Raw genomic sequence first — 26,945 nt, 5'->3', positions numbered from 1 at the left:
GTGAGTGTACCACGAAATAATATGCAAAAACATGAAGCTTTTTCTTAAAGCGTGCCAGCCTCTTCAAGCCATGGTCCGTGGAGCCGCGGCCGGCAGCCCCGAGCCCCTGTCGCAGGCTTGGCCTTCCAGCCCTCCAGCAGGGCACTGCCCAGGCACGGAGTTGGAAGGAGGAACTAGAATGTGTCAGGACCACAGGCGGAGGTGGGGCTGTGACGTATGGGAGGGCGGGCGGGCGGCAGGTGAGCTGCTAGGTCTCCCTGGCTCCAATCACTTGGAGACTGAGCCATGGGGGGAAAAAGGACGGGGATGAGGCCTATGGTGAGTCTGAGGGCAAGGCTAGGGTAGAGGCCCGAGACCCTCAGAGGTGAGGGGAGGCCAGCCTGGGCCTGCTCTAGGGGAATGATGGCTGGGGCTGGCCCCAAGGAGAGGAGCTGAGTGGAGTCTGGGTCCCTGAAGGGAGGGCCCAGAAAAGAGCTGATGGGAGGAAGTAGAACCAGAGTCCTGCGAAGAGGATTGGGTTTAGGGGCCGGGGGCCTTTGCTGAGGAGACTTTGGGGAGTGAAGCTGGGGTCACCATGGAAAGTTAGATGTGGAATCTGGGTCCCGCAGGGCGGGGGCCCTGGGAAGCAAAGCCTGAAGGGAAGGAGGCAGGGTCAGGGGCCTGAGCAGAAGGATGGGGCTCAGGGACTGGGAGGGTCTATGTGCTGCAGAGCTTGTGGTGAGGAATGGGGTCCCTGTGAGGAGGAGGAGTTCCAGCCTGGACTCTGGGGTCTCTGAGGGGAAAAGGTGCTAGAGGTCTGCCTGCCAGAGTCTCTGTGAACAGTGACAGCAGGACTGGGGTGTGTTTGGGGGTCCCTATGAGGAGTTAGGGCTGTGGATCTCTGTGGAGAAGGGGCCACGGCCTGCCCCTGAAGTCTCTGTTAGGCGGGGGAGCCTTCTCAGGGTACCATGAGAGATCCAGGCAGGGGGTTTGGGAGGTTCCTGAGAATGGTAGGGTCCGAGGGGAGAGGAAGTAGAGAGCCTATCTGCAGAATCTCCATGAGGAACAGGGGCTAGGAGCCTGTCCCAGAGACCCCTAAGATTAGGGGTGGGGGGCAGTCTGAGAGGAGAGGAAACTGGGACACAGCCTCTGGGAACCCTGTGAGCAGTAAGGGCTCGGAGCCTGCCTGCAGGAGTCCCTTGGGGTTTGGGGGTCTGAGATCCTGGTCTGGAGGGGAGGGAACCACAAGGGAGGGGCCTCCCAGAGGCATAGCTTGAGTTCCTAAGCCACGCTAGGGAAGGAGCAGTAAGGACTCCCCGGTCAACTTCCTGGAGCAGCTTTGGGTCAATCATTGATCTCATATCGAGAGCCATGGAGGGACAGAGTCCAGAGCACTTGGGGAAAACAGATCCCACCCCTTCCCACACTCTTGCCCAACCCTTCCCTCCTCTGTGCCCACACAGGACCCTAAGCTGCCTGGCCCAGCTCCTCCCTGTGTGTACTCAGGGAGGACCAGGAACAGGACATGGCCACAATCTCAAACGGCCACAATCTCAACTGCCAGGCTCAGGTATCACCCTGACCGCTCGTCCAGAGACTGGCAGGAGCCTGGGGTTCCTTGGGATCAGGGTTTACAGGGGCCGTCCATGCCCCGGCCCTGCAGGAGTTAATGTCTTTGGCTCCAGTTTCTTTCCCTATGGCCTTGGGCCAGAGGGTGGAGGTAGGGCCTGGGGCAGCTGTGGGGAGGGGCTGTGACCTCCCTGAGGTGCTCTAGACCTGTGCCCACCCTGGACTGGGTACAGGAGGGGAAAGGGATAAGGATTGGGGCGTGAGAGCCACTGAGATGGCTTAACTCAGAGTCCCACATCCCAGCCATAGGGAGACACAAGAGAAAAGGGCCAGGATGGGGACAGAAAGCAAACGCTATTTCCCTGGCTGCCAGCCTTGAGGTATGAGCTGGAAAGAACCTGTTAAGGCCCCTTTTTCCCCTCCCTCCAAGGCCACCTTGGTAGAGTTCATGGTAAGCAGTCAGGCTGCTGACCAGCCTTGATCCTACCTCTCCTGCTCTCCAGTTTCCTCTCCAGTCAGCCCTGCCCCTGTCCGTCTCCCCGCAAATCCTGAGGCCCAGGAAGGATCCTGGGCCAGGGTTAGGATAATGCTGTAAGGGAGGATGTGGGAGGGACAGATGGGAAGCGAGACATTCACTTAAGGTCTCACTCTGCACTCCTCCCTGTGCCCCTCAGGGAAACCAGCCAAGTATGACCCCCTCCTTTCGAGGTCCCATCAAGAACAGGTGAGTTCTGGGCACTGCCCCAACTGGTGGGGGAGGGGGGGGGAGGTTGGTTTTGCTTTGTATTTGCTGAAATATGGGTAAAAAGCTTATAAAAAAAAAAAAAGAAGAAGAAAGAAGGAAATAAAACTCCTTCCCCAAGAGAATGGGGCCCTTGGGGGGATTCTTGTGTCTGGAGGGGGCACACGGGGGCTTCTGGGGTGCTAATGATAGTCTTCACCTGGTTTCTTGACCTGGGAGCCTGGCTACACAGGCCTTTGCTTTTTGGGAAAATTCATCCAGCTGAGCACTTACAAGTGTGTACTTTTCTGTGTCATACTTCAGAAGAAAGTTTACCTCACCGAGAAAAATGGTATTTTGTTCTTTTGTGGCCCCTGCCCCGACAAATGGGAAACAAGTGCTTCTTATTTATTTCCTGGTGCCTTGTGAGAGGTTTTTCTTAAAGAAATAAAATAAAAAGTACCCACCCTCCAACATCCCCCCACTCTCCAGCCCGTGACTCCTCCAGACCATACTCCCCACATCCCCTCTCCAAAAACTTCCCCCACTTCTCTCACAGGAGATGTACAGATATCGTCTGCTGTATCCTCTTCCTTCTCTTCATTCTGGGTTACATCGTGGTGGGGATCGTGGGTGAGTTTCCAGCTGCACTGTGCTGGGGCCATGGCTGGGGCAATAAACCTGGGGAGGGACCCATCCGCATGGCTCCTCCCGCCCCCGAAAGTCCCTCCCTCCAGTGATTCATCTCTGCATCTGCTTCCAGCTTGGGTGTATGGAGACCCCCGGCAGGTCCTCTACCCCAGGAACTCTACTGGGGCCTACTGCGGGGTGGGGGCCAACAAGTGAGTATGAAGGAAGGAAAAGGGGACACACAGGAGGAGGTGAGGTGGGTGGTGGGCAGAGAACCCCAACACTCAAGCTCCAGAGCCTTCCTCTGCTGCCCACCCCCCACCACCCTTCCTGAATCTCACCACACTAGGCCATGTTGAGCAGCCTCCAACCCTGGGCACCTGGCTTCTGATTTCCACCCCCCCAAAGTAGGAGGCGGAGTCATGGTTTAAGTGCATGGATTTTCAAGTTCAGAGTTTGGTATTTGAATCACAACCAGGCTAATAAGTTCTGGTTGTATGGCCTTGGGCAAGGTACTCAACTTCTCTGAGCTTTGATTTCTCATCTGAAACACAAGGGTGATCCCCCAAGCGATTGCCATCAGTTCCTCATGCAGGAAACTTTCAGTAAATAATAAAACCTTAGCAGTTACAGTGTGTGCTATGTTCCAGGCAGCGTACTTTGCACACACAAACTCATTTAATCCCTATGAAGTAGGTACTATTATCTTACACCTGATGGAATTGAGGCAGTGGGCAGTTAAATGACTTGCTCAAGGTCATAAACCTCTTAATCATTTGTTAGCAATTTCGATGTTCAGTTAACTCTGGGAAATCTTCTGGGTGGCCCCTGTATCTCCCTAGCCTGAGCTTCCTAAGGGCAGGAGCTCCGTGGTGTGTCTCATGGTATGGACCCGCCCCACCCCCACCCCCGGCTGGGCCCACTGTACTCTTGAGACACAGTCCTGGCAGTCCTCCCCTCTCCGCACACCTGACCAGGCCCTGATGCCCACACTTCCTTCCCTCCTGCAGAGATAAACCGTATCTTCTCTACTTCAACATCTTCAGCTGCGTCCTGGCCACCAACATCATCACGGTTGGCTGAGAACGGCCTGCAGTGTCCCACACCCCAGGTCAGAGCCGGGACCTGCCTCTGCCCAGATCTCCCCCAGGGTCTGGGTACCAGCCCCTCAGCATGCTCTCTGCCCCCAGGTGTGCGTGTCCTCCTGCCCAGAGGTCGCATGGACCGTGGAAGTAAACCAGTTCTCACAGAAGGTTGGGGAGGTCTTCTACACTGCAAACAGGAACTTTTGTCTGCCAGGGGTGCCCTGGGACATGGTGAGAGCTGCCTCCAATGTCATCGCTGTGGTCAAGGGGGAGCACATGGGTGGGGGTGAGGAGGAGTTGGGTAGGTGATTACGGTGGTGGTGGTGATGAGGAAGCTCACTCCTTCATGCTGCTCTGTGTGTGTCTGTATGTCCTCCCCCCACCCCCAGCCAGTGATCCAAAGCCTGCAACAAGAGCTCTGCCCCAGTTTCCTCCTCCCTTCCGCTCCAGGTGAGAAGCTGTGCTCCTTCCTCAGGCATCCTCTAGTCCTATGATTTTATTGCTCAGGTGAGGAGGGCAGACCCAGAGAGAGCCAAGTCATACAGCTTGCATGACAGAATTGGAATCGGCACCAGGTCTTGATCTTCCTGTGCAGCAGGACCCTACAGACTAGACCCTGTGTCTGTTGTGCACCAGGCACCCAGATAGACACAGGCAGATGAACTGCTCCCGGCTTGAGCTACGGTTTAGGTACAGAGATCAGAGGTGTTCACAAAGACACTGCCCGAGAATCAGAAATAGACCGGATGTCCATTCTAACGCACAAGCAAACGTGGCCGGGTGGTGGGATCACAGTCAACTTTTTCATTCTTCCTATATGTTATTTTTTCCAATAGTACATGTTATTTTTAAGAGAAAAAACTTTAATTATAGCATGAGAAAAGATATCCGATTCTCAATATAGATGCTATAAAAAGTATCTCAAATGAATGCTCCAATCAGATCTGGATTCCAGCACTTTCCAGCTGTATGGTCTTGGGCCAATTACGTATCCTCTCTGAGCTTTGTTTCCTCATCTTAAGAAGTAAATGTCAAGCCAGCCTGCCGGGCAAAGTCATTGTGAGGATGGAGATACATGCCTCTGTAGGCACATGATACATGCATTAGGAGATGGGGAAGGGGTGAGAAGGTTTCCTGGAAGAGGTGAGATGGATGGATTTCTGGAGGGATAACATTCAGAGAGAGGAGCAGGGAGAGCAGAGAAGCACAGAAGTGAGGGGAAACTGGGCTGAGCTCAGCCGGCAGGGGCCTGAGCCTGGCCAGGGAGCATGGGCACTCCTGGGCAGAGCTCCTAGAAGTGTCTGAGCAGCAGAATGATTTAGAGCCCTGTAATGATGAGGCATGGTCTCCCTAGCACCCGCGTAGAGGGTGGGTGGAAGGGTGGCAAGGTTGGGGTGGAGTGTAAGAGTTAGGCCAGAGGAAATTAGGGTCTGAACCCAGCAGCGGCAAGGAGGTGGGGGAAGGGGGTATTCAGAGACAGAGAAGGAAGCTGCCTGGGCTTCCGGGGCATGAGCTCTCTTTTGGCTGGGGAGTCAAGAGCAGCTGGAGGGAGGGTGAGAGTGGGGAGCAGCAAAGCTCACCTTCCTCCCTTCCCTAAGCCCACTAGGGGGCTGGGTGGAGGCCAGAGGCTTTCAAAGGCAAAGCTCTGGGCCCTCCCACCCAGGAGCCCTGGCTCTCTCCCTCCAGCTCTGGGGCGTTGCCTTCCACTGTTGAACAGTACTCCACCTGAACTCCCAGGGATTTCCAGTAACACCTCCATCTCCCAGGGAATAAGGTGGGCATCCTCCTGCTCCCACATCTCTGTCCTGCACCCTCCCGCACACAACCCCTCGGACTCTGTCTCTCCCCAATAGTGGTCTTCTTGACAGCCTCACTGCCCGTGACATCAGTGTTAAGATCTTTGAAGATTTGCCCAATCCTGGTATTGGATTCTTGTGGTGAGTCACCGATTCCGCTGCTCAACCTTCCCTTCTGCCCTCCCCGATCCTCTGTCCCCCACCCTAATGTCTGAAACAGAAACTTTGGACAGGGACAAAGGAGCCAGGGCCCCTGTCCCCAAACCCACCAAGATTTATAAGAGATAGGGGGACTAACCTCTGGGGACAATTGGGCATGTGAGGCATTTGGGGGCCTCTGAAGGGGAGAAGATTTGAGGTCTGACCCTCAACTACCTCACCCTGCCTCCAGTGCCCTAGGTGTGGCTCTGGTCCTGAGCCTGCTGTTTATCCTGCTTCTGCGCCTGGTGGCCGGGCCCCTGGTGCTGGTGCTGATCCTCGGGGTGCTGGGCGTGCTGGCATATGGCATCTACCACTGCTGGATGGAGTACCGAGTGCTGCGGGACAAGGGCGCCTCCATCACTCAGCAGGGCATCACCACCAACCTCAGCGCCTACCGCAATGTCCAGGAGACCTGGCTGGTGGCCTGTGAGTGCCCTGCCCACCTCTGGACTTCCAGCCACCTGAGGGCTGCCCCGGGCCATGCTGAGCCCTGGCCTGCGGAGGCCCCTCTGCTCCCTCTCTGCCCTCAGTGATCGTGCTGGCTGTGCTTGAAGGCATCCTGCTGCTAATGCTCATCTTCCTGCGGCAGCGGATTCGCATCGCCATCGCCCTCCTGAAGGAGGCCAGCAAGTCAGGGCCTGTCTGGGAGGGAGATGGGGTAGAGGACGGGGGGTGCAGGCATGGAACGGCAATGCTGGGGAAGGTGGCAGGGAGCCCTGGAGGGAAGGGCAGAATTATGCAGTGGTTAACACTGCCGTTTGACTCCGTTTTTCTGAGACTCGGTTTGCCCATCTATAAAATGGGGGTAATAATAGTTCTTACTTTGTAGGGTTATCATGAGGATTAAGTGAGTTAGTGTCTTGTCAGGTTCCCAGAACGTGAAGCAGACCCTCCATTAGGAGGAGTGAGTGTTAGCTGCGGTGGTGGTGGTTGTGGTTGATGGGCGTTACAGCGGGAGCCCAGACACACGGAGGAGAAGTAGCAGCTTTTTCCCAACTAGGACCATCAAGAGACCATACTTTGAGGACCCTGTTCCCTTACTCTCCCAGAAGCTGCCCAGATGGCTTCTCTGTGATTCTAATTTCCTCCAAGGGTCCCTAGCTGCCTGATTTATTCAATTCAGTTTGTTCAATGAGCACCTCCTATGTGCCCAGTCTGGGGGGGACAGAGCAGACCCTGGCAAGGACAGAGGTGGGGACCTTGCCAGGGTCAGCCCCATGAGAAGCTGGGTGGGGGCTGGAGACCGGGGCCATGCTGGTAGACTATTCTTACCTTCCTACAGGGCTGTGGGGCACATGATGTCTACCATGTTCTACCCGCTGGTCACCTTTGTCCTCCTGCTCATCTGCATTGTCTACTGGGCCATGACCCGCCCTGTATCCTTTGTTCACATGGCCAGGTCCTCCTGGGGGAGGGGAGGGGCAATACTCACCTATAAAATGCCTTAGTGCAATTGGAAGAAGGTGCCCCTTCCCCTGGGCAGACACAGGCCTGCCCCTGGACCGAGTTGAAGGAGTGAGCCCAGGCTGAATTCCAATCCTTTGTGCAGTGAACGACCTGCACAAGTACCTGGGAATGGGTCTCTGAGGAGGAGACCTGTAGAGACTGCCATGTGACTATGCTTTCCTTGACTCCCCTCTGGGTACCTGGCCACATCGGGGCAACCCCAATATGTCCTCTGGGCACCCAACGCCAGCTTGCCCAGCTGCGAGAAAGTGCAAATGAATACATCATGCAACCCCATGGTGAGGGGACTTAGGGTGGACATGGAGGTATCCATGGGGGTGAAGTGACCTTAGGGGCCAACTGCTCCAAATCGCTCATTGTGCAGCAGAGACTGAGGACCAGAGAGAAAAAGGAGTTCACTCAAGGTCACACAACAGGCCCCCAGCAGAGCCAGAAAGGGAGCCAGCACTGGACTCCAGATCCAGTACTCCTCCTGCCGAGCTACCTCCTATTCAGAGAAGGAAACTGAGGCTGGAAGAGAAGGCATACTGGCCCTGGAAAGCTGGCTACCAGCACTTCCCACTCCTCCCCCGGACTTGCCTCTGCCAGGAGGACATTAGCTACTCAGTCTCCAGTCTCAGTCCATTCATCTGTAAAATGGAGATAATCCTAATATCTGTCCTCAGGGGAGCTGAGAAGATAAACAACATTGGGCACATAAAGTGCTTTGACAATGTCTGGCACCTGATAAGAGCCTGACAGTTGTAGATGCGTTTGTTTAGTTTTTGTTTTAGATAGGGTTCAAGCCCAGCACGAGGCCCAGTGCAATACACGTGAACTCATGACCCTGAGATCAAGAGTGTGACACTTAACCGACAGAGCCACCCAGGTGCTCCAGTTTTGCTTAGTCGTTTGAAGTCTTTCTCCCTGGGAACATGGCGGCACCCTAGGCAGAAGCGGGTGGGACTCGGCCTTCCCCGCACTCCCTGCAGCTCTCAGAAAGGGCACTGAACTGCCCGCAATCTGCTGTCCTCAGAGCTTTCATGTGGCCACCTCATCTGAGCTGGGACGCACAGGCATCAGCTCACTCTGTAAAGGGGAGGGAGGCTGGTTTACATTAGGGAGGACCCACCATGTGCCAGGCACTAGGTATGCAAAGCTGCAAATGACCTGGTTCTCGCTTTCAACTTGCTCAGGATCTGGCAGCAGAGACTGACACAAAGCCACACGAAGGGCAAAGTAGTTTATTTTCTTATAAAATTTCAAACACCACGCTGAGCAATTTCAGCAATTATCAAGATTTTTGTCACATTTGCTGGACAGGGTGGTTTCTAATTTCAGTTTCTTACTTTTTATTATGGAAATTTTCAAACACACACAAACCCTCAACTTCCCACTGTCCTGTTTCATCCATTCCTCCCACCTCTGCAATTCTTTTTTTCTGGAGTTTTTAAAGGCAAATTCTGGACATGAGCGCCAATTCACTTGTAGACACATCAGGATGGATCTCCACAGATAAGGACTTTTTTTTTTTTAATGTTTTTATTTATTTTTGACACAGAGAGAAACAGAGCATGAGTGGGGGAGGGGCAGAGAGAGAGAGGGAGACACAGAAGTTGAAGCAGGCTCCAGGCTCCGAGCTGTCAGCACAGAGCCTGATGTGCTGCTTGAACTCACGGACCGCAAGATCATGACCTGGGCAGAAGTTGGACGCTCAACGGACTGAGCCACCCAGGCGCCCCGGGGTTTCTTGTTTTGTTTTTTTTTTTTTTTAAGTAATCTCTATCCCCCAATGTGAGGCTTGACCCTAAGATCAAAAGTCACATGCTCTACTGACTGAGCCCACCAGGTGCCGCAACAGATAAGGATTTTTAAAAAGCATAACGACTATACCATTATCACACCCAACAAGGTTAACAATGATTCCTTAATACCAGCTATACCCAGTCTGTTCATTTTTGCTAGAAGCATTTCAGTGGAAGTTGCAGAGGCTATTTAGAGGGGATTGCTGATTGGGTGCCAAGGTTGCTGGTCACACTGCCTTCACGCCATTAAGGCTCAGCCCACGAGGCCTGGATGCTCTTGTGTCCATATGGAGACTGAGGGAAAACTAATTACTCTCACATGATAGGCAATCTGAACCCAACTTGAACCTGGAGAAGAATCTTCTGGAAGGAAATGGCTTCCCCAATTCAGGGAGGCTGCTACTCTGGGAGTGGCAGGAGTTGGCTGGGAATAACCCTACCCTGTCACCCCCAGGCCCAACCCGTGAACTCCTCATGCCCAGGACTGATGTGCATCTTCCAGAGCTACTCATCCACGGGTCTGGTCCAGCGTTCTCTCTTTCAACTTGCAAATCTATGGGGTCCTTGGGCTATTCTGGACCCTCAACTGGGTACTGGCCCTGGGCCAGTGTGTCCTGGCTGGGGCCTTTGCCTCCTTCTACTGGGCCTTGGACAAGCGTCGGGACATCCCCACCTTCCCCCTGATCTCTGCCTTCATCCGCACACTCCGGTAAGCCTGGGCAGGGAGCTGGGAATTGTGAGCATGGGAGTCCAGGGGTCCTGGAGCTGCCTCTGACTACCTAACCCTCTGCAGATATCACACTGGTCGCTAGCCTTTGGAGCCCTCATCCTGACCCTTGTGCAGATAGCCCGGGTCGTTTTGGAGTACATTGACAACAAACTGAGAGGTGAGCAGCTAGCCCCTTGGGGAGCGGCTGTCAGGGGCCAGTGACCAAACATAAGTCGTCCCCCCCCCTGCCCCTTTACTCCCAGGAGCCCAGAACCCTGTGGCCCGCTGCATCATGTGCTGCTTTAAGTGCTGCCTCTGGTGCCTGGAGAAGTTTATCAAGTTCCTAAACCGCAATGCCTACATCATGGTAAGCCCTCCTACACAAGCAGCCCCTTGCTGTGGGGTTCCCTTGGCCAGGCCCCTGCCCTGGCCCAGGTAAGCTGTGCACAGGTAACTCTGATCTTTCGACCTCACTCAGATTGCCATCTACGGGAAGAATTTCTGTGTCTCAGCCAAAAATGCCTTCATTGCTGCTCATGCGGACATTGTCAGGTCAGGCTGTCCCCCACCCCCATGATCTCCCACCCAAGGCCAGGTTCCTGGCATGCTGTGCTCAGAGGGCCTCGAGCTTGGTTTAATGTTCTGCTGCCTCCATCCATCTTCAAATGTGACCAATTTCGTTTTACATCTGACACAGCAACTTATATAGCCAGTCCTGTTTCTAGCTCTGCCAGTCCCCCTCATGCCCGACCACCCCAACTTCCCATACAGGGTGGTCGTTCTGGACAAAGTTACAGACTTGCTGCTGTTCTTTGGGAAGCTGCTGGTGGTTGGAGGTGTTGGTAAGAGCCAGGGCTGGGAGTTACAGGCACAAAGGGCAGGGACACAGGGCAGCCAAACAGGTGACCTCAGAGGAGGGATGACACTGACCTCCAGACCTCTCCCACAGGGGTCCTGTCCTTCTTTTTTTTCACCGGTCGCATCCAGGGGCTGGGCACAAATTTTGAGAGCCCCTCCCTCAACTACTACTGGCTGCCCATCATGGTGAGTGATTCCCTGGCTCTGCCTTGCAGTCCAGCAACCCCCCAAAGAAGTCTAACACGTCCTGTATCTTCCAGGTCTCCATCCTGGGAGCCTACGTCATCGCCAACGGCTTCTTCAGTGTTTTGGCATGTGTGTGGACACACTCTTCTCTGTTTCTGTAAGTAGACACCCTCTACCAGTTCCCCCAATTTCAAGGTGCCAGATTGTTTAGGGTTTTTTGGAGACCTGGTGCTTTTAGAAACAGCAATTTTGCTAGTTAACAACAACTTTGCTAGTTTGCTAATTGGCAGGGTCCCCCAAGAAAGAACATTTCAAGGGAGAGGACTCTGGTACCCTTCCCTAACTAGAAGTTAGTCACAAAAGACTTCCCAGCAGATGCTGTAGTGAGTGGGGATTTTTCTTACCCTCCTACATACAGTTGACCATTGAGCAACACAGGTTTGGACTCCACAGATCAACTTAAGTGTGGATTCTTTTTGATAAATACCGTACAATACTGTAAATGTATTTTCTCTTTCTTAGGATTTTCTTAACATTTTTTCCCTAGGTTATTTTATTGTAAGAATACAATATACAGTATATATAACATACAACATATGTCTTGTCTGTTTATATTATCAGTCCAACTTTGGATCAACAGTAGGCTATTAAATTTGGGGAATCAAAAGTCATAGGTGGATTGTTGACTGCACTGAGGTCAGCGCCCCTTAGCCCATGTGTCGCTCAAGGGTCAACTCTACATTCAAGATTTAGTACCTACTCCATCTGCAATTCGCGATTGACATGCATTTTGTTGTTGTTGTTAGCGTTACCACGCTATGAAATATTATTGATCACACTTTACCGATGAGAAACAAATTATATAACCTACCCAGTAGGTTACAAAACCTGACCCTAAAAGAACAGCCCGTGGCGTTGCAGCCTAAACCAGGCAGCTTGTCTCGTCTTCCCTGATTTTTCCCGGGGGAGTGGGGTGGCCCCCGAGGGTCCGCTCTAACGGTCTGTGTTGTGGCTCAGTGGAAGACCTGGAGAGGAACGACGGCTCCCTGGACAGGCCGTACTACATGCCCACAGCCCTTCTGAAGATTCTAGGCAAGAAGAACGAAGTGCTCCCGAGGACAAGAAGAGGAAGAAATGAAGAATGCGGCCCTGATTCAGGGCTGCACCCCTCCTGTACAGCCTCCCAGCCTCACCCCCTCCTTCCAGGTCTCGATTTTGTAGTTTAAAAAAATTTATTAAAGGTTGATATTTGTTTTCTCAAAAAGTCTGAGACTTTCATTCCCTCCATGACATTCAGTCCTTTTTTTTTGTCGCTTTTTTTTTCGCCACTAGCTCTTTAAAATAGGCTCCGCCCCCATGACGCGCCCGGTGCCACGGCCAATCAAAAGGTTCCTGCGGAATGATGCCAGCCTCTTCTTCATCCCAGCCAATAAGCTGGGATGAAGTCCAGGTCACAGGCTCTGGGGCTTCAAAAAGAGCCAATTGGAGGGTCCAGCTCCAAGGCGCTAAAAGGTCATGTGAGGAGTCAGAGTGAGGAGTCAGCCAATTAGAGTCGCGGAAGTGCGGCAGGTGGCTCGACTCGGGACGGGTGGGGGGTGGTGGGGAGGGAATAGCTAGCATTTAAAGGGCCCGGTCAGCTGACAGACGCCAGCCCGCGTCTAACCCAGGGGGCCTGGGTCTGGCTGCCCGGGGAGAGATGATGGCGGATCGAGCCGGACAAGTGCTCCTGGGCAGACCCGGGGACCCGCGGATGCCGGGGTTCTGGGGAGGCTATAGAGTTCAGGTATTGGCCACGATCATCTTCCTGCTGCTTTTGTCTCTGGCAGAATCTGGCGCCAGGGCAAAGAATGACTTCAGCTGGTGAGTCTCCCCTCGTATATCCCCATCCCCGACCCACGCGGGTGGTCTGTATCCAGCGTCCCCCGGGACGCGGGCTGCTGAGATCCCTCTCCTCCGAGGGACTCTCCGCCGCTCTCGGACCCCGTTCCCTCCATCCATTCCCAACCCCCTCTTCCTCAACGGGTCCTTGTCCTCTTGCCCTCTGAGTCTCCTCTTCATTCCAGCTCCTTCTCCAGCTCCAGCCTCCCAGAAGGTTCCTTCTCCCCTCAGAGCCCTTCCCCCGCTCCGAGCCCCCAGCTTGTTCCAAACTGTCCTCAGGTTCCCCTTCCTTATTCTAGGACACCACCCCTCCCACTCTGATTCCCAGCACCCCGTCTTTCCCAGGGACACTCGACTCCGAGCCACTATTCAACCGTCCTAAAACCTGAAGTCAAATTTGTATGATCCTTCCTCCTCCCTTCGCAGGTTCAGCCGCTGGTGACCATGGAGCAGCTGCTGTGGGTAAGCGGGAGGCAGATCGGTTCTGTGCACACCTTCCGAATTCCGCTCATCACAACCACTCCTCAGGGCACTCTCCTTCCTTCGCTGAGGCCAGAAAAATGTCCACATCGGATGAGGGGGCCAAGTTCATTGCTCTTCGTAGGTCCTTGGACCAAGGTATAAAGATTCCTGAGTGGCAAGTGCTGGTGTTAGGCTGGATGGGTAGGGAGACTGACCTGCCAAGGGCTCTTGACATAGGACCTCTGGGAAGGCTGGAGGCCTGAGTCCCTGAGGGGACTTAAGGAGGGAAGCAGTAGAGACCAGTGATCTGGAAATTGTAATCACCTAGGGTTGAACATTCAAAATTTATTGAGCACCTGCTATATACAGGCACTGTCTAGGTTGTGTGAATTGGCTGTGAACAAAGTAGACCAAAAATCCCTGTCCTCAGGGGCTTATATTGTCTGTGGGGAGACCGACAATAAGCATAATAAATAGGCGAGTTATTTTTGTATTGGAAAGGGATAAATATAATGGAGAGAAATAAAACAAGATGTTGCAGATTGGTTGCAATTTTAAGTAGGTGACTTTTGAGTAAGAAGGTGAGAGTAACCCTGAGGAAGAATGTACCAGGCAGATGTCACAAGCCTGTGACTTTTCTCCAGGAGAAAACTATTTGAGGAATGAGAAGGAGCTTGTGGGATAGGATGGAGTGAGCAAGGGTAGAATAGATAAGGTCAGACATGTAAGGGGGGGGGGGGCAGGGGAGGCAGGTTTTTAGGCCTTGGGGCCCTAGCAAGGGTGGAAATTAACAGGGAGAGGTAGAAAAGGCTTCGAGTGCTCACCCTGGATTTCTTCTCTTTTTTCTTTAGGCAGCACATGGTCTCCTACAGCCTCATTGTAGATGATGGGGACACCCCGGATGGGCTGAACCTGGGGGCAGTGGTGAATGATATGGAGACAGGAGTGGTGTTTCTTTTCTATTCCCTCTGTGCTCACAAGGCTGGCTGCCAGGTGGCCTCCACTATGTTGGTGTGGAGCAAAGATGATGGTGTTTCCTGGAGCCCTCCCCGGAACCTTTCCTTGGATATTGGCACCGAGATGTTTGCCCCTGGACCAGGCTCAGGCATTCAGGTCTCTATCCTGAGATGGGTGGAGGGGGCTGCCCTTTGGAGAGTCTGAAAGATGCCCCCAATTAGACTTTTTCCCAGGGAGAAGGACTTATGAAGTCAGATTTTCTCTTAGATGGGATTCCTTGGAAGAAAGGGGCATCCTGGGAGGAACCCCCTCCTGAGGAAAGATAGAATTTTGCCATTGTCTTCCCATTTGGGGGTTGTACACAGCTTGGTGAGTGAGCACACCAAGCATGGGTTTAAGCTCCCATACACCTCTGTGGTGGACCCCCTTGTTTGATGCACAACCTATCCGGTGTATACCCTAGATGTCCTAAAGGAGCTTATTCTGCAAGAGTTTCTTAATTCAGGCAGTGGATACTTATGGATCCTCCCGGGACCCTCAGTACCAAGGACAGAATTGAAGAGGACCAGATGTATTCTCACACTTAGGAGGTGATGGGTTCTCTTCTCTACCTGTGAGCTTCTACAGTGTCTCCCTCAGTGACATCCAGCTTCCTTTCCCACAGAAACAGGCGGGAGCCGCGGAAGGGGCCGCCTCATCGTGTGTGGCCATGGGACACTGGAGCGGGATGGGGTCTTCTGCCTCCTCAGTGATGATCACGGTGCCACCTGGCGCTATGGCAGTGGGGTCAGCGGCATCCCCTATGGCCAGCCCAAGCGGGAAAACGATTTCAACCCTGATGAGTGCCAGGTCAGGAGTCCATGGGCTATTCCCCACCCATTCCACCGGCCCTGCCCTCCAGAGCACCATTTCACTCACAGACCCAGGATTTGCCCTGCCCCCTCCCTGGGTCTTCCTGAAGCCATTTTCCCTCTCTTCAGCCCTATGAGCTCCCAGATGGCTCAGTCGTCATCAACGCCCGGAACCAGAACAACTACCACTGCCATTGCCGAATTGTCCTCCGCAGCTACGACGCCTGTGATACCATACGGCCTCGCGATGTGACCTTCGACCCTGAGCTTGTGGACCCTGTGGTAGCTGCAGGAGCTGTAGCCACCAGCTCCGGCATTGTCTTCTTCTCCAATCCAGCCCATCCAGAGTTCCGTGAGTGTCTGTTGCGGGGGGGGGGGGGGGGTCGTCCGGGGAGCCCCTTTTATCTAGAGAAGGTGTGGCCACAGACCCTCCTTTTCTGACTCTGCTGCCCTCCCCAGGAGTGAACCTGACCCTGCGCTGGAGTTTCAGCAATGGTACATCATGGCGGAAAGAGACAGTCCAGCTGTGGCCAGGCCCCAGTGGCTACTCCTCACTGGCAGCCCTGGAGGGCAACGTGGGCGGGAAGGACCAGGCCCCCCAGCTCTACGTCCTGTATGAGAAAGGCCGGAATCAGTACACCGAGAGCATCTCCCTGGCCAAAGTCAGCGTGTATGGGACACTCTGAGCTGCACACCTGCCACCAGAGTAGAAGGCCCTGGACTCAGCCTTCAGAACCATGGGCCCGTAGCGGGTCTGCTAGAGGTGCCTAAAAGACAGTTCCACCTGCCTGTAGACTGTAGCCTTTTGCAAAATCGATTTCTCTTTGACAGGGAAGTCACTCTTTTAGGACTACAAGCCTGGCTTCTTCCACACGGGGTGTCCTGCCCTCACTTGGGAGCACATCCCTTCCACATCATTGCTGGCTCTGGCCCCCTACCCCTTCTGCCTTCCTAGGACAGTGATTGGTCCTTTTTTTAGGCGGGGTTAGGTAGGCCTGTGGAATTGAATATATTTGGACTCAGGGAATTGGGGAAGGCTGAGCTTCCTCTTTAGGGTAAAATACTGGCTATGGAGCAGGTTGGTGAAAGTACTGTAAGGGCAATATTTGGATTCAGGGTAAAGAACTAGGTGCGCCACCCACCTAGACTATTTATAAATTGAACTGTTTGTAACTTAACGTTTTTAATGAAGGAGAATGAGCACTTGTAATGTCTCTGTGGTTCTGTCCATGCAGATGCATGTTCTTCACGTACACTTGTAAGAGGCTGGGAATGAGCTCTGTGGAAGAAGCTGCTGTTGCCCATGAAAGTCGCAGCACTTTGGCAGTTAAATCTTCTTTTCCCTTTCACATCTTCCTCATCACAGAAAAACAGATTCATCTTCATAGGTGTCATGAGGAGTAGCAGGGGGAGCCCCATGAGATATTAAGCAATCTGCTCTGTTTTATATCTGAGATGGAGTGGGATACTGTCTTCCATCAAGCCAGGGGGAGGTGTGTGAAATGCAGATGGAAAGCCTTTCCCAGGCCAGCCCAGCCCAGCAGAGAAATAAGCATTGTGACAATTTACCTGAGAAAATAGCACCATCCTAAGGCAGATGCTATTAAAAGAACAGATGAGTGGAAGAGCCATGCCTTTACTCCATGTGGAAAGAAAATACAATGCCTACATAAGCTTTGGTGGTCCGAATCTCAAAGACTCAGGGGGCGCTGGGTGGGTCAATTGGTTAAGCATCCTGACTCTTGGTTTCAGCTCAGGTCATGATCTCATGGTTCATGAGTTCAAACCCCACATTGGGCTCTGTGCTGACAATGTGGAGCCTGACTGGGATTCTTCTCTCCTCTCTCTGTTTCCTTTCCTTTCCTGCTCATGTTCTCTCTCTCTCTCTCTCTCTCTCTCTCAAAAAAAAAAAAAAAAAAAAATCTCCCTTTTCCTCTACCCCTCCCCCCTCTCCCTCAATAAAAATTTTAAAAAATGAAAGAATGTCAAAGACTGAGGAATAAGGGTCATATTGACATACAGTTGCAGTTTATTTTACTTTCAACTTCCTTCTCTAAGAAATGTTAGGATAATTCATTCCATCAGAAAAAGTGAAAAAATGGAATAATCTCACTGTATATGAGGATATGGTGTAATTTAATTTTGTTATATTTTATCCAGAATTTGTGGTCAATAATGTAATACTTTAATTTTTTGACTTACAGACATTTGTGAAAACAAAGGTAGAGAAAATGGGTTAATGAACCCCGTGTACACCCTATGTATCCAACGTTTGCTTCTTATTTTTTCTTTTTCACTTTGATTTTTTTTTTGAGAGAGAGAGAGAGAGAGGTAGAGAGAAAAATCCCAAGCCAGCTTTGCACTGTTAACACCAAGCCTGACGCAGAGCTTGATTCCACAAACTGTGAGATCATGACCTGAGCCAAAACCAAGAGTTAAATGCTTAACCAATTGAGCCACCCAGGCACCCCTCTTTGTTGAAATACTTTGAAGCACATATCAGACCTTGTGACATTCATCCCTACCTTTTTTCCTTTTTTTTTTTTTTTTTTTTCTTTTTAAGAGCGAAAGTACACGCACAAGAGCAGGGGAGAGGGGCAGAGGGAGAGACAGAATCTTAAGCAGGCTCCACATTCAGCAAGGAGCCCAACAAGGATCCCACGACCTTGAAATATAAGTGGAGCTGAAATCGAGTCAAACACTCAATAAACTGAGCCACCCAGGTGCCTCCACCCTTACATTCTTGAGTGTGCATCTCACCCTTCAAAATGGAACATTTTATTATGTAACCATAATGCCATTGCACACCCGTAACATTAACTCTGGTATCATCTAATACCCAGTCAATGTGCAAATTTCATCAAATGTCTCAATGTCTTATTTATAGTTGATTTGTTCAAATCAGGATCCAGTGGTGCCTGGGTGGCTCAGTCGGCTGAGCAGCTGATTTCAGCTCAGGTCATGATCTCACAGTTTGTGAGTTCCAGTCCCGCATAGGGCTCTATGCTGACAGTTTGGAGCCTGGAGCCTGCTTTGGGTTCTGTGTCTCCCTCTGTCTCTCTCTGCCCCTCACCTGCTTGTTCTCTCTCAAAAACTAAAATAAATAAAATAAAATAAATAAAATAAAATAAAATAAAATAAATCAGGATCCAAAAAACCTACATATTTCCTTTTTTTTTTTTTTTTTAAGTTTATTTATTTATGTTTAGGAGCGAGAGAGGCTCTGCACTGCCAGTGCAGAGTCGGATGCGGGGCTCAACCCACAAACCATGAGATCATGAGCTGAAATCGAGAATTGGATGCTTAACCGACTGAGCCACTCAGGCACCCTGAAACCCTGTACATTTTATTTTGATGTGTCTTAAACCTAGGTTGATCAATAGTCCCACCTCTCCTCTTTCTTTTTCTTGATAACACCTATGCAGAAATAAAGGCATTCATCCTATAGAACGTTCCACTCTGATTTGTCAGCTTCCTCAGAGTGTCATTTAACTTCTTCGTCTATCTTTCACATTTCCAATGATCAAACCTGAAGATTTGGCTTCCCATTCCATCTGGGGAGGGGGGGTGGTCAGTGGGACAAGATCCTTCACAGGTGCTGTGTGCTTCCTGTTGCGAGTCCTGGGGGTGGGGGGCAAGTACTGTCTGCCCCTCCCTCTCAGAGTAAAGCTGAGATTGAGCAGTGGGTTCAGATGGCCACAGCCTGACCCCTCCTTTGTAAGTTTCCCCCAACAACCTTCCAACTGTCAATTTCATTCACAGGTGGGTTTTGCCTGAATCAATTATTTTGAGGGGTTGTGAAATGTTGATTTTTAAATTCTATTATTTCTACCCCATTTATTACCTGGAATTCTTCGGTAAAAAAAAAAACTGTCCCTCATCAAGGCTGTCGGATTACCCTGAAGCATGGTTTGTAGGGAAAGGCAGGGTAAATGCTTAATTTCCCCCTTTTCCTTGCCAGTTGTGAGTAAACTGATGTAATACTTTGACTTGGCCAGTAAATCACACTGTTACCAACCACACAGGAGACAGAGAGGAAGAATCTCTGGCTGGCAGTCGGAAGCAGGGGGATATATGAGGGAAGAAAAAAAAGAGAACCCTGGGCAGCTTGGTTGTAGGGCTCTGCTTTTCTGTTTCTTTTTTTTTTTTTTTAAGTTTATTTTTATTTTTGAGGGAGAGGGAAACAGAGTGTGAGCAAGGGAGGGGCAGTGAGAGAGGGAGACACAGAATCCGAAGCAGGCTTCAGTCTCTGAGCTGTCAGCACAGAGCCCGACATGGGGCTCCAACTCACATTCCTCAAGATCATGACCTGAACCTAAGTCAGCCACTTAACGTAATGAGCCACCCAGGTGCCCCCAGGCTCTGCTTTTCTAATGCAGATCACGAAATAGGTATGGCATTGGAAGAATTAAGGGGGTGGCATCTGCAGCAGTTGGGACATCTGCTAATACCACTAAAAATTGCACATCTGACAAAGTCTTGCTAAACAACTTTATTAGAAATACTGGAAGAAAGAGAGGAAATGATGCCATGAATGTCTGACCCATGAGCTATTGTGTCATGAAGCAGACATGGCAGAAGGCTTGTGAAGAGTGACCATGTTCCTTCTTAGCCACCAACCCTCAGCTGAGAGAGGATTCTCCCCAGGAGTGGGTGGGGCAGAGCCCTGGGCCCCACCCCAGACCTTCAGGTTCAGTATTCTAGTAAGGGTCTGGGACCTCGCATTTAAAAAAAAATTTTTTTAATCTTTATTTATTTTTGAGAGAGAGAGAGACAGAGTGTGAGCAGGGGAGGAGCAGAGAGAGAGGGAGACACAGAATCCGAAGCAGGCTCCAGGCTCTGAGCTGCCAGCACAGAGCCCGACGCAGGGCTCGAACTCTTGAACTGTGAGATCATGACCTGAGCCGAAGTCAGACGCTCAGCTGACTGAGCCACCCAGGCGCCCCTGGGACCTCGCATTTTAACAGGAACTGCAGGAGAGGCTGATGCTGGGGTCTTTAGACTGCACTTTGGGAAACTTTCTCTTAGACATTTAGCCTAGACTCAGAAAGAATAAACTTCAAAACACTGTAGAAAAGATCTCAAAAGAGAAACTAAGTAGGAAGAATTTATGTCTAAAGAAACCAATAACCCTTAAAGCTAGCAGGGTTAACCTGCTGTTTTGAAACCTACCTGTTTACCCAAGCATCTTTTTTTTTTAAGTTTTATTTACTTAATTAATCTCTACAGCCAATATGGAGCTCGAACTCACAACCCCGAGATTAAGATTCTATTGACTGAGCCAGCCAGGCACCCCATCTTGAATACCCGCCACAACAGATGGCACATGGTGGGTGCCTCATACAGGAGGAAAGACAAATCTAGGTGGGTAAGGAGCTAGTGTCGCCCCAGATGGAACGTGTCGTCCCAGATGGAACATGTTGGGAACATGTTAGAAATGCTTGACTGCCCCCCTGTCCAGAACCCCAAAGCCACCCCTACACCAAGACCTACAGAGCCAGAAGCTCTGGGGGTGGGGCCCAGCAATCAGTGTATTAACTCTCCAGGGGACTTATGCACATTCAAGTTTGAAAACCAGGATGAGAACAAATGTCAAGTGTGCAGAAAGGGTAGAAGAACTTTTTGTTGGCTTTTTTTTTTCTTTTAATGTAAAAGGGGAATTGGAAGGAATGTCAGGAAGCTAGAAGAGGAAGCTATAGTGCTTATCTGTACAAATGGGACGGAGCTGACTAGAGACTGAAGCCTGGTGGAGTGCCTCCTAGGTAAGCAGCCATATTCTAGCATGGAGCCCACCCCTAGCACAGCCACCTCCCCTCACACACTCTCAGCCCTCCCCAGCGTCTTGGCTCAGAATTGAACCAACTCAGGGCTCTCTCTCCCAGTCCTCAGAGGGCTGCCCTTAAAACAGTGGGAAAAGGTCAGGTGTGCCTGGGTTGCTCAGTTGGTTAAGTGTCTGACTCTTGGTTTAGGCTCAGGTCATGATCTTGTGGTTCCTGAGTTTGAGCCCTGCATGGGGCTCCATGTAGCCTGCTTGGTATTCTCTCTCTCTATATCTCTGTCCCTCCCCCATTCACACACACTCTCTCTCAAAATAAATAAACTTTAAAAAAAAAAACCACGGGGCGCCTGGGTGGCGCAGTCAGTTAAGCGTCCGACTTCAGCCAGGTCATGGTCTCGCGGTCCGTGAGTTCGAGCCCCGCGTCAGGCTCTGGGCTGATGGCTCGGGGCCTGGAGCCTGTTTCTGATTCTGTGTCTCCCTCTCTCTCTGCCCCTCCCCCGTTCATGCTCTGTCTCTCTCTGTCCCAAAAATAAATAAAAAAACGTTGAAAAAAAAATTAAAAAAAAAAACCCACATTTTTACTGTAAGGCTTAGCCAACACAAAAGTAAGGGATCTTCACAAACCATAAATAATAGAAAGCAAGAATCCAGAAAATCAAGTGGACTTGGAGGCTCCATTTGCCCTGGGGACATCAGCCAATGCTCAGTGCCAAAATCGGGGTTTCAGTGGACCTCAGATTTGCAGTCCAAAGATAAAGCCAGGGGCCTGAGGAGGACTAGAAATTAAACAAGAACGTTCTTCCTGCCCCCTCCTTTACCCCCAACAAAGCAGAACTGTACTTTGGGTGTGTAACTTAAGGGAACACCAAAAAACTCGGGAATCAAGATAAATAATATTTGAAGGCAATATTTCTAAAAACCAAATTGGCAAACTACAGCTCACAAGCTGGCTGCCTCTTTTTGTAAACCAAGTATCTTCAGTGGGTGAACTGGCCTCCATCTTTGTTCTGGATTCAGGTGGGGGAAGCGTGTCTGGAAAACTCCTAAGAGAAGTTCATACTCCTGTGGGATTGGGACCAGAAATCACATTCTCTGTGGCCTCCAAATTTGCAAGCCACAAGTTTAGCGGCACCAGATCTTAAGTTCAGTGATAATACATGTTATTAGTCTTCTTTAAACTGTACATAATTAGGGGTGCCTGGCTGCCTGGGTCATGAGTTGAAGCCCCTCCTTGGGCCTAGAGCTTACTTTTAAAAAGTAATAGTAGGGGCACCTGGGTGGCTCAGTCCATTAAGCGTCTGACTTCGGCTCAGGTCATGATCTTGCGGTCTGTGAGTTCGAGCCCCGCGTTGGGCTCTGTGCTGACCACTCAGACCCTGGAGCCTGTTTCAGATTCTGTGTCTCCCTCTCTCTCTGACCCTCCCCTGTTCATGCTCTGTCTCTCTCTGTCTCAAAAAAAACGTTAAAAAAAATTAAAAATAGGGGCGCCTGGGTGGCGCAGTCGGTTGAGCGTCCGACTTCAGCCAGGTCACGATCTCGCGGTCCGTGAGTTCGAGCCCCGCGTCAGGCTCTGGGCTGATGGCTCGGAGCCTGGAACCTGTTTCCGATTCTGTGTCTCCCTCTCTCTCTGCCCCTCCCCCATTCATGCTCTGTCTCTCTCTGTCCCAAAAATAAATAAACGTTGAAAAAAAAAATTTTTTTTAAATTAAAAATAAAATAAAAAGTAATAGTAATAAACTGTACATAATTATTATATACACTGTATATATAATATACAGATAATTGGCTTTTTGCCTCAGTATCTTAAGCCCATCTAACATTGTTATGTTCCTATCAATTAACCAATTTAAGGGACATGTATTGTTTGCCATCTATAGATCTTGATTATGTTATTACTTTTTTTAATAATATTTTTTTTAAGTTTATTTATGTCTTTTGAGAGATACAGAGTGAGAGAGAGCATGAGTTGGGGAGGGGCAGAGGAAGAGGGAGAGAGAGAATCCGAAGCAAACTCCCTGCTGTAAGCCCAGAGCCTGATGTGGGGCTCAATCTCTCAAAACATGAGCTCATGACCTGAGTTGAAATCAAGAGTTGGACACTTAATCAACTGAGCCACCCAGGTGCCTCAGGTTCTTTTATTTTTAAGTCCCTGGATGGGGCACGTGGGTGGCTGAGTCGGTTAAACGTCCAATTTTGGCTCAGGTCATGATCTCGCAGTCCATGAGTTCGAACCCTGTGTCGACTCTGTGCTGACAGCTCAGAGCCTGGAGCCTGTTTCAGATTCTGTGTCTCCCTCTCTCTCTGACCCTACCCTGTTCATGCTCTGTCTCTCTGTCTCAAAAATAAATAAATGTTAAAAAAAAAATTAAACCCCTGGAGATGTTGAGATGCCCTTACTACTATTGGAGGCAGGAGCCCAAGCAATATCCAGGAACTATCATGGGTTTGCTGAGGTTGTCATGCCAACCCCAACAGCATTTCACTGGCCACAATATTTTTTTAAGTTTATTTATTTATTTTGAGAGAGAGAGAGGGAGAGGCAGAGAGAGAGAGAGGGAGGGAGGGAGGAAGAGAGAGAATCTCAAGCAGGCTCTGTATTGTCAACCCAGAGCCTGACATGGAGCTAGAACTCACAAACTGTGAGATCATGACCCGAGCTGAGATCAAGAGGCAGGCAGATGCTTAACTGACTGAGTGAGCCAGGCTCCCCTCGCTGGCCACAATTTTAAAAGCGGAGATTAGGGGAGGACAGTGTCTTAGCATGTCTGGGTATCAGCAAGGCATTTGATAAGGTCAAAGGGGACCACAGGGCAATTTCACTGGAGTCATGTATACAAAAGAGAAAGGGAATTCATTTACCATCATTGGAAGAGACTTTTATACCAACTCCTTACACATATTATACTATAAATAAAAGAATGAATCATTTATCCTGCCTTTTCAGCAGGAACAAGTAATTCAAGTTAGACAAAATATCAGTTGATGAGATAAGTTATTTATTACTTATTTTACAGCACAATATCATCTAATAAATGTAGGAATAATAATCAAATTAGATCATCATTTTGCAAACGAATGAAATAACTCAGGTGAAGGAGTTCAGAGCACATCACCCCAAAACATGCTGCCTTGGCATGTTGATTATTTTGTATTAAGAGCACTTGAGAAACGACAACTGCAAAAAGAGCCCTCTGGGCTTCCTTTCTCTTCCTGAAAGCAGGAGATAAACCTCCCATGTGAGAGTTGCCCTCCCTTTAGCCAGAGGAAGGAAAACATTCTCATTTTCAAGGACAAGAGGCTGAGACTCAGTGAATGCTACACTGAGACCTTGTTAAAATTATTCTGATTTCCTGTCACCTCCCCACAGTTTGGTCATTTTCCCACAACTGCCTCTTTGTTCAGTCCCACAGAAAAGCAAGTAGGTTTCACCATGTCCCTGGGTCTTCATTTCCATGTGAAGGCTCCAGTGTCATGTAAAGCTTATATTAAGTACATTTGTATGCTTCTTTCCTGCTAATTTGTCTTAATTTTCAGACCCAGCCAGGGACCCTACAAGGGTCAGGGAACACTTCCCCCCTCAAGATCCTCAGTGGTTGCTAAAATCATTAGGCTAAAGGTTGATAGAGAACTGGATATTCGTTCATATGGATTTTCATTTTTTGGCACCAATCACAAGCAGGGAGAGTACCTCAACAATGAAGGCATCTAGGGGTCACCACTTTAACTGGGCAACCAAGCTGAGATCAAGAATGGAACACATGAGGTCGCAGGGTGGCTCAGTCAGTTGAGTGTCTGACTCTTGATTTCAGCTCATGGTTCGTGGGATCAAGCCCTGCTTAAGGGCTCTGCGCTGACAGCATGGAGCCTGCTTGGGATTCTCTCTCCCTTTCTCTGCCCTTCCCCAGCATGCACACATGCACGCTCTCTCTCTCTCTCTCAAAATAAATAAATAAACTTAAAAAGGAAAAAAAAAAAATAAGAATGGGACACATAGAGGGTGCCTGGCTGGCTCAGTCGGTGGAGCATATGACTCTTGATCTCAGGGTTGTAAGTTCAATCCCCACATCAGGCATGGAGCCTACTTTAAAAACAAAACAAACAAACAAACAAACAAAAACCAGAACGGGACAAGTAGGTATGATCCCCCTGCTACTAGGCCCTGTGAAGTACATAGCATGTGGTAAACTGAAAATGACCCCCTAAAAGAATATCCACATCCTAGCCCCTGGAACCTAGGAATGCTGCCTTTCTAGGGAAAAAGAATCTTTGCAGGTGTAATCTAATCAAGGATTTTGAGGGGCACCTGGGTGGCTTAGTTGGTTAAGCATCCGACTCTTGGTTTCAGCTCAGGTCATGATCCTGTGGCTTCGTGGATTGGAGCCCCACATTGGGCTCTGTCCTGACAGTGTGGAGCCTGCTTGGGATTTTCTCTCTCTCCCTCTCTCTGCCCCTCCCCCACCTGCGCTGTTTCTGTCTCTCTCAAAATAAGTAAATAAACTTAAAAAAAAATCAAGGATTTTGACATGGGGAGATTATCCTGGATTATCTGGTGGGCCCTAAATGCAACCATATATATGGAAAGCTGAGGAAGATTCAACGAACACAGAGTGAAGAGAAGGCAGTGTGACACAGAGGCAGATTAGAGTGATGTGACCACAAGTCACAAGAAATGCCAACAGCTACCAGAAGCTGGAAGAGACAAGCAATGGCTTCTCTCCTAGTGTCTCTGGAGGGCACAGGTCCCTGTGGACAACTTGATTTTGGCCCAATGAAACTGTTGTAGACTTCTGGCCTCCAGAACTGTGAGGGAATAAATATCTGTGGTTGTATACAGCCAAGTGAAGTGTTCTTGGCCAGACTATGTAACCACATTCTAAGTAGGCCTTTAGGGGCAACCTCCAGTTTAAAGAAAATACAGAGGAGATCCAGGAACAAGTTAAAGACACCCAGGGGGCAAATTAGACAAAGCCAATACGTGGAATACTCTACAAGATGACTGGATGACTGGCCTAGTCCCTTCGAAAGATCAATGCCCCCAGAAAGGAGAAAAGAGAAGGGTATTCTAGAATCAAAAGATGTAACATAAAATAAAGTGTTTGATCCTTGATTGGATACTGGCTCTTTAAAAAACAACAACTGGGAGCATCTGCGTGGGTCAGTTGGTTAAGCATCTGACTTGGGCTCAGGTCATGATCTCGTGGTTCATGAGTTCGAACTCCGAGTCGGGCTCTGTGCTAATGGTGCAGAACTTGGAGCCTCCTTCGGATTCTGTGTCTCCCTCTCTTTTGCCCCTCACCTGTTCATGCTCTATCTCTCTCAAAAACAAATAAGCATTAGGGGCGCCTGGGTGGCTCAGTAGCTTAAGCGTCTGACTTTGGTTCAGGTCATGATCTCGCATGAGTTTGTGAGTTCAAGCCCCGTGTCGGGCTCTGTGCTGACAGCTCGGAGCCTGGAGCCTGCTTTGGATTCTGTGTCTCTCTCTTTGCTCTTCCCCCGCCTGTGCTCTGTCTCTGTCAATCAAAAATAAATAAATCTAAAAAAAAGAATAGTAAGCATTAAAAAAAAAAAAACTGCCATAAAAGACATTTGGGGAACAGTTGGAAAACTTTGAATATCAAGTATAAGTAAAAGGATGAATTATTGCCAATTTCCTTAGGTATGATAACAGTATAGTGGATATGCCTTACATTGTGGACATGCATGTTGAGGTAGAGATAAAATGTCATGATAATTCACTTTGAAATGAACCTGCTAAATGTGTATATATACACACATGTGCACACATATACACATATAATTTAATGTATATATTAATTTTCTTTTTTTTTTAATTTTTTTAATGTTTATTTTTAAGAGAGAGACAGAGACAGAGCAGGAGCAGGGGAGGGGCAGAGAGAGAGGGAGACACAGAATCTGAAGCAGGCTGCACAAAGCCTGTTGCGGGGCTCGAACTCATGAACTGTGAGATCATGACCTAGGCTGAAGTTGGACACTTAACCGACTGAGCCACCCAGGTGCCCCTCTTTGTTTTTT

At 49.9% G+C, this 26,945-nt stretch overlaps 2 protein-coding genes across 2 annotated transcripts; both read left to right on the top strand.

Moving 5' to 3' along the window:
• Positions 1–70: 70 nt before the first annotated feature.
• On the top strand, positions 71–12,239 carry SLC44A4 (solute carrier family 44 member 4). Its single transcript, XM_030317057.1, is given in 29 exon segments — positions 71–115; positions 252–318; positions 2,223–2,242; positions 2,244–2,272; positions 2,829–2,902; positions 3,033–3,111; positions 3,910–3,976; positions 3,978–4,010; positions 4,090–4,215; positions 4,374–4,434; positions 5,671–5,758; positions 5,838–5,887; positions 5,890–5,920; positions 6,172–6,407; positions 6,512–6,611; positions 7,264–7,346; positions 7,614–7,726; positions 9,687–9,770; positions 9,772–9,941; positions 10,026–10,036; positions 10,039–10,119; positions 10,205–10,308; positions 10,420–10,493; positions 10,713–10,783; positions 10,891–10,985; positions 11,060–11,102; positions 11,105–11,146; positions 12,003–12,089; positions 12,092–12,239. Coding segments are annotated over 29 exon segments (2,196 nt in total). The 3' UTR covers positions 12,124–12,239.
• A 360-nt stretch (positions 12,240–12,599) lies between these two features.
• Positions 12,600–16,339, top strand: NEU1 (neuraminidase 1). Its single transcript, XM_030315125.1, is given in 9 exon segments — positions 12,600–12,849; positions 13,290–13,401; positions 13,404–13,481; positions 14,177–14,197; positions 14,200–14,438; positions 14,520–14,526; positions 14,956–15,131; positions 15,263–15,485; positions 15,593–16,339. Coding segments are annotated over 9 exon segments (1,251 nt in total). The 5' UTR covers positions 12,600–12,681; the 3' UTR covers positions 15,820–16,339.
• Positions 16,340–26,945: the final 10,606 nt, after the last annotated feature.

The sequence above is a fragment of the Lynx canadensis genome, chromosome B2 (assembly GCF_007474595.2).
Source record: "Lynx canadensis isolate LIC74 chromosome B2, mLynCan4.pri.v2, whole genome shotgun sequence".
Taxonomy (NCBI): Eukaryota; Metazoa; Chordata; class Mammalia; order Carnivora; family Felidae; genus Lynx; species Lynx canadensis.
The sequence above is the reverse complement of the archived record's forward strand: the minus strand, read 5'-3'. Positions and strand labels throughout refer to the sequence as shown.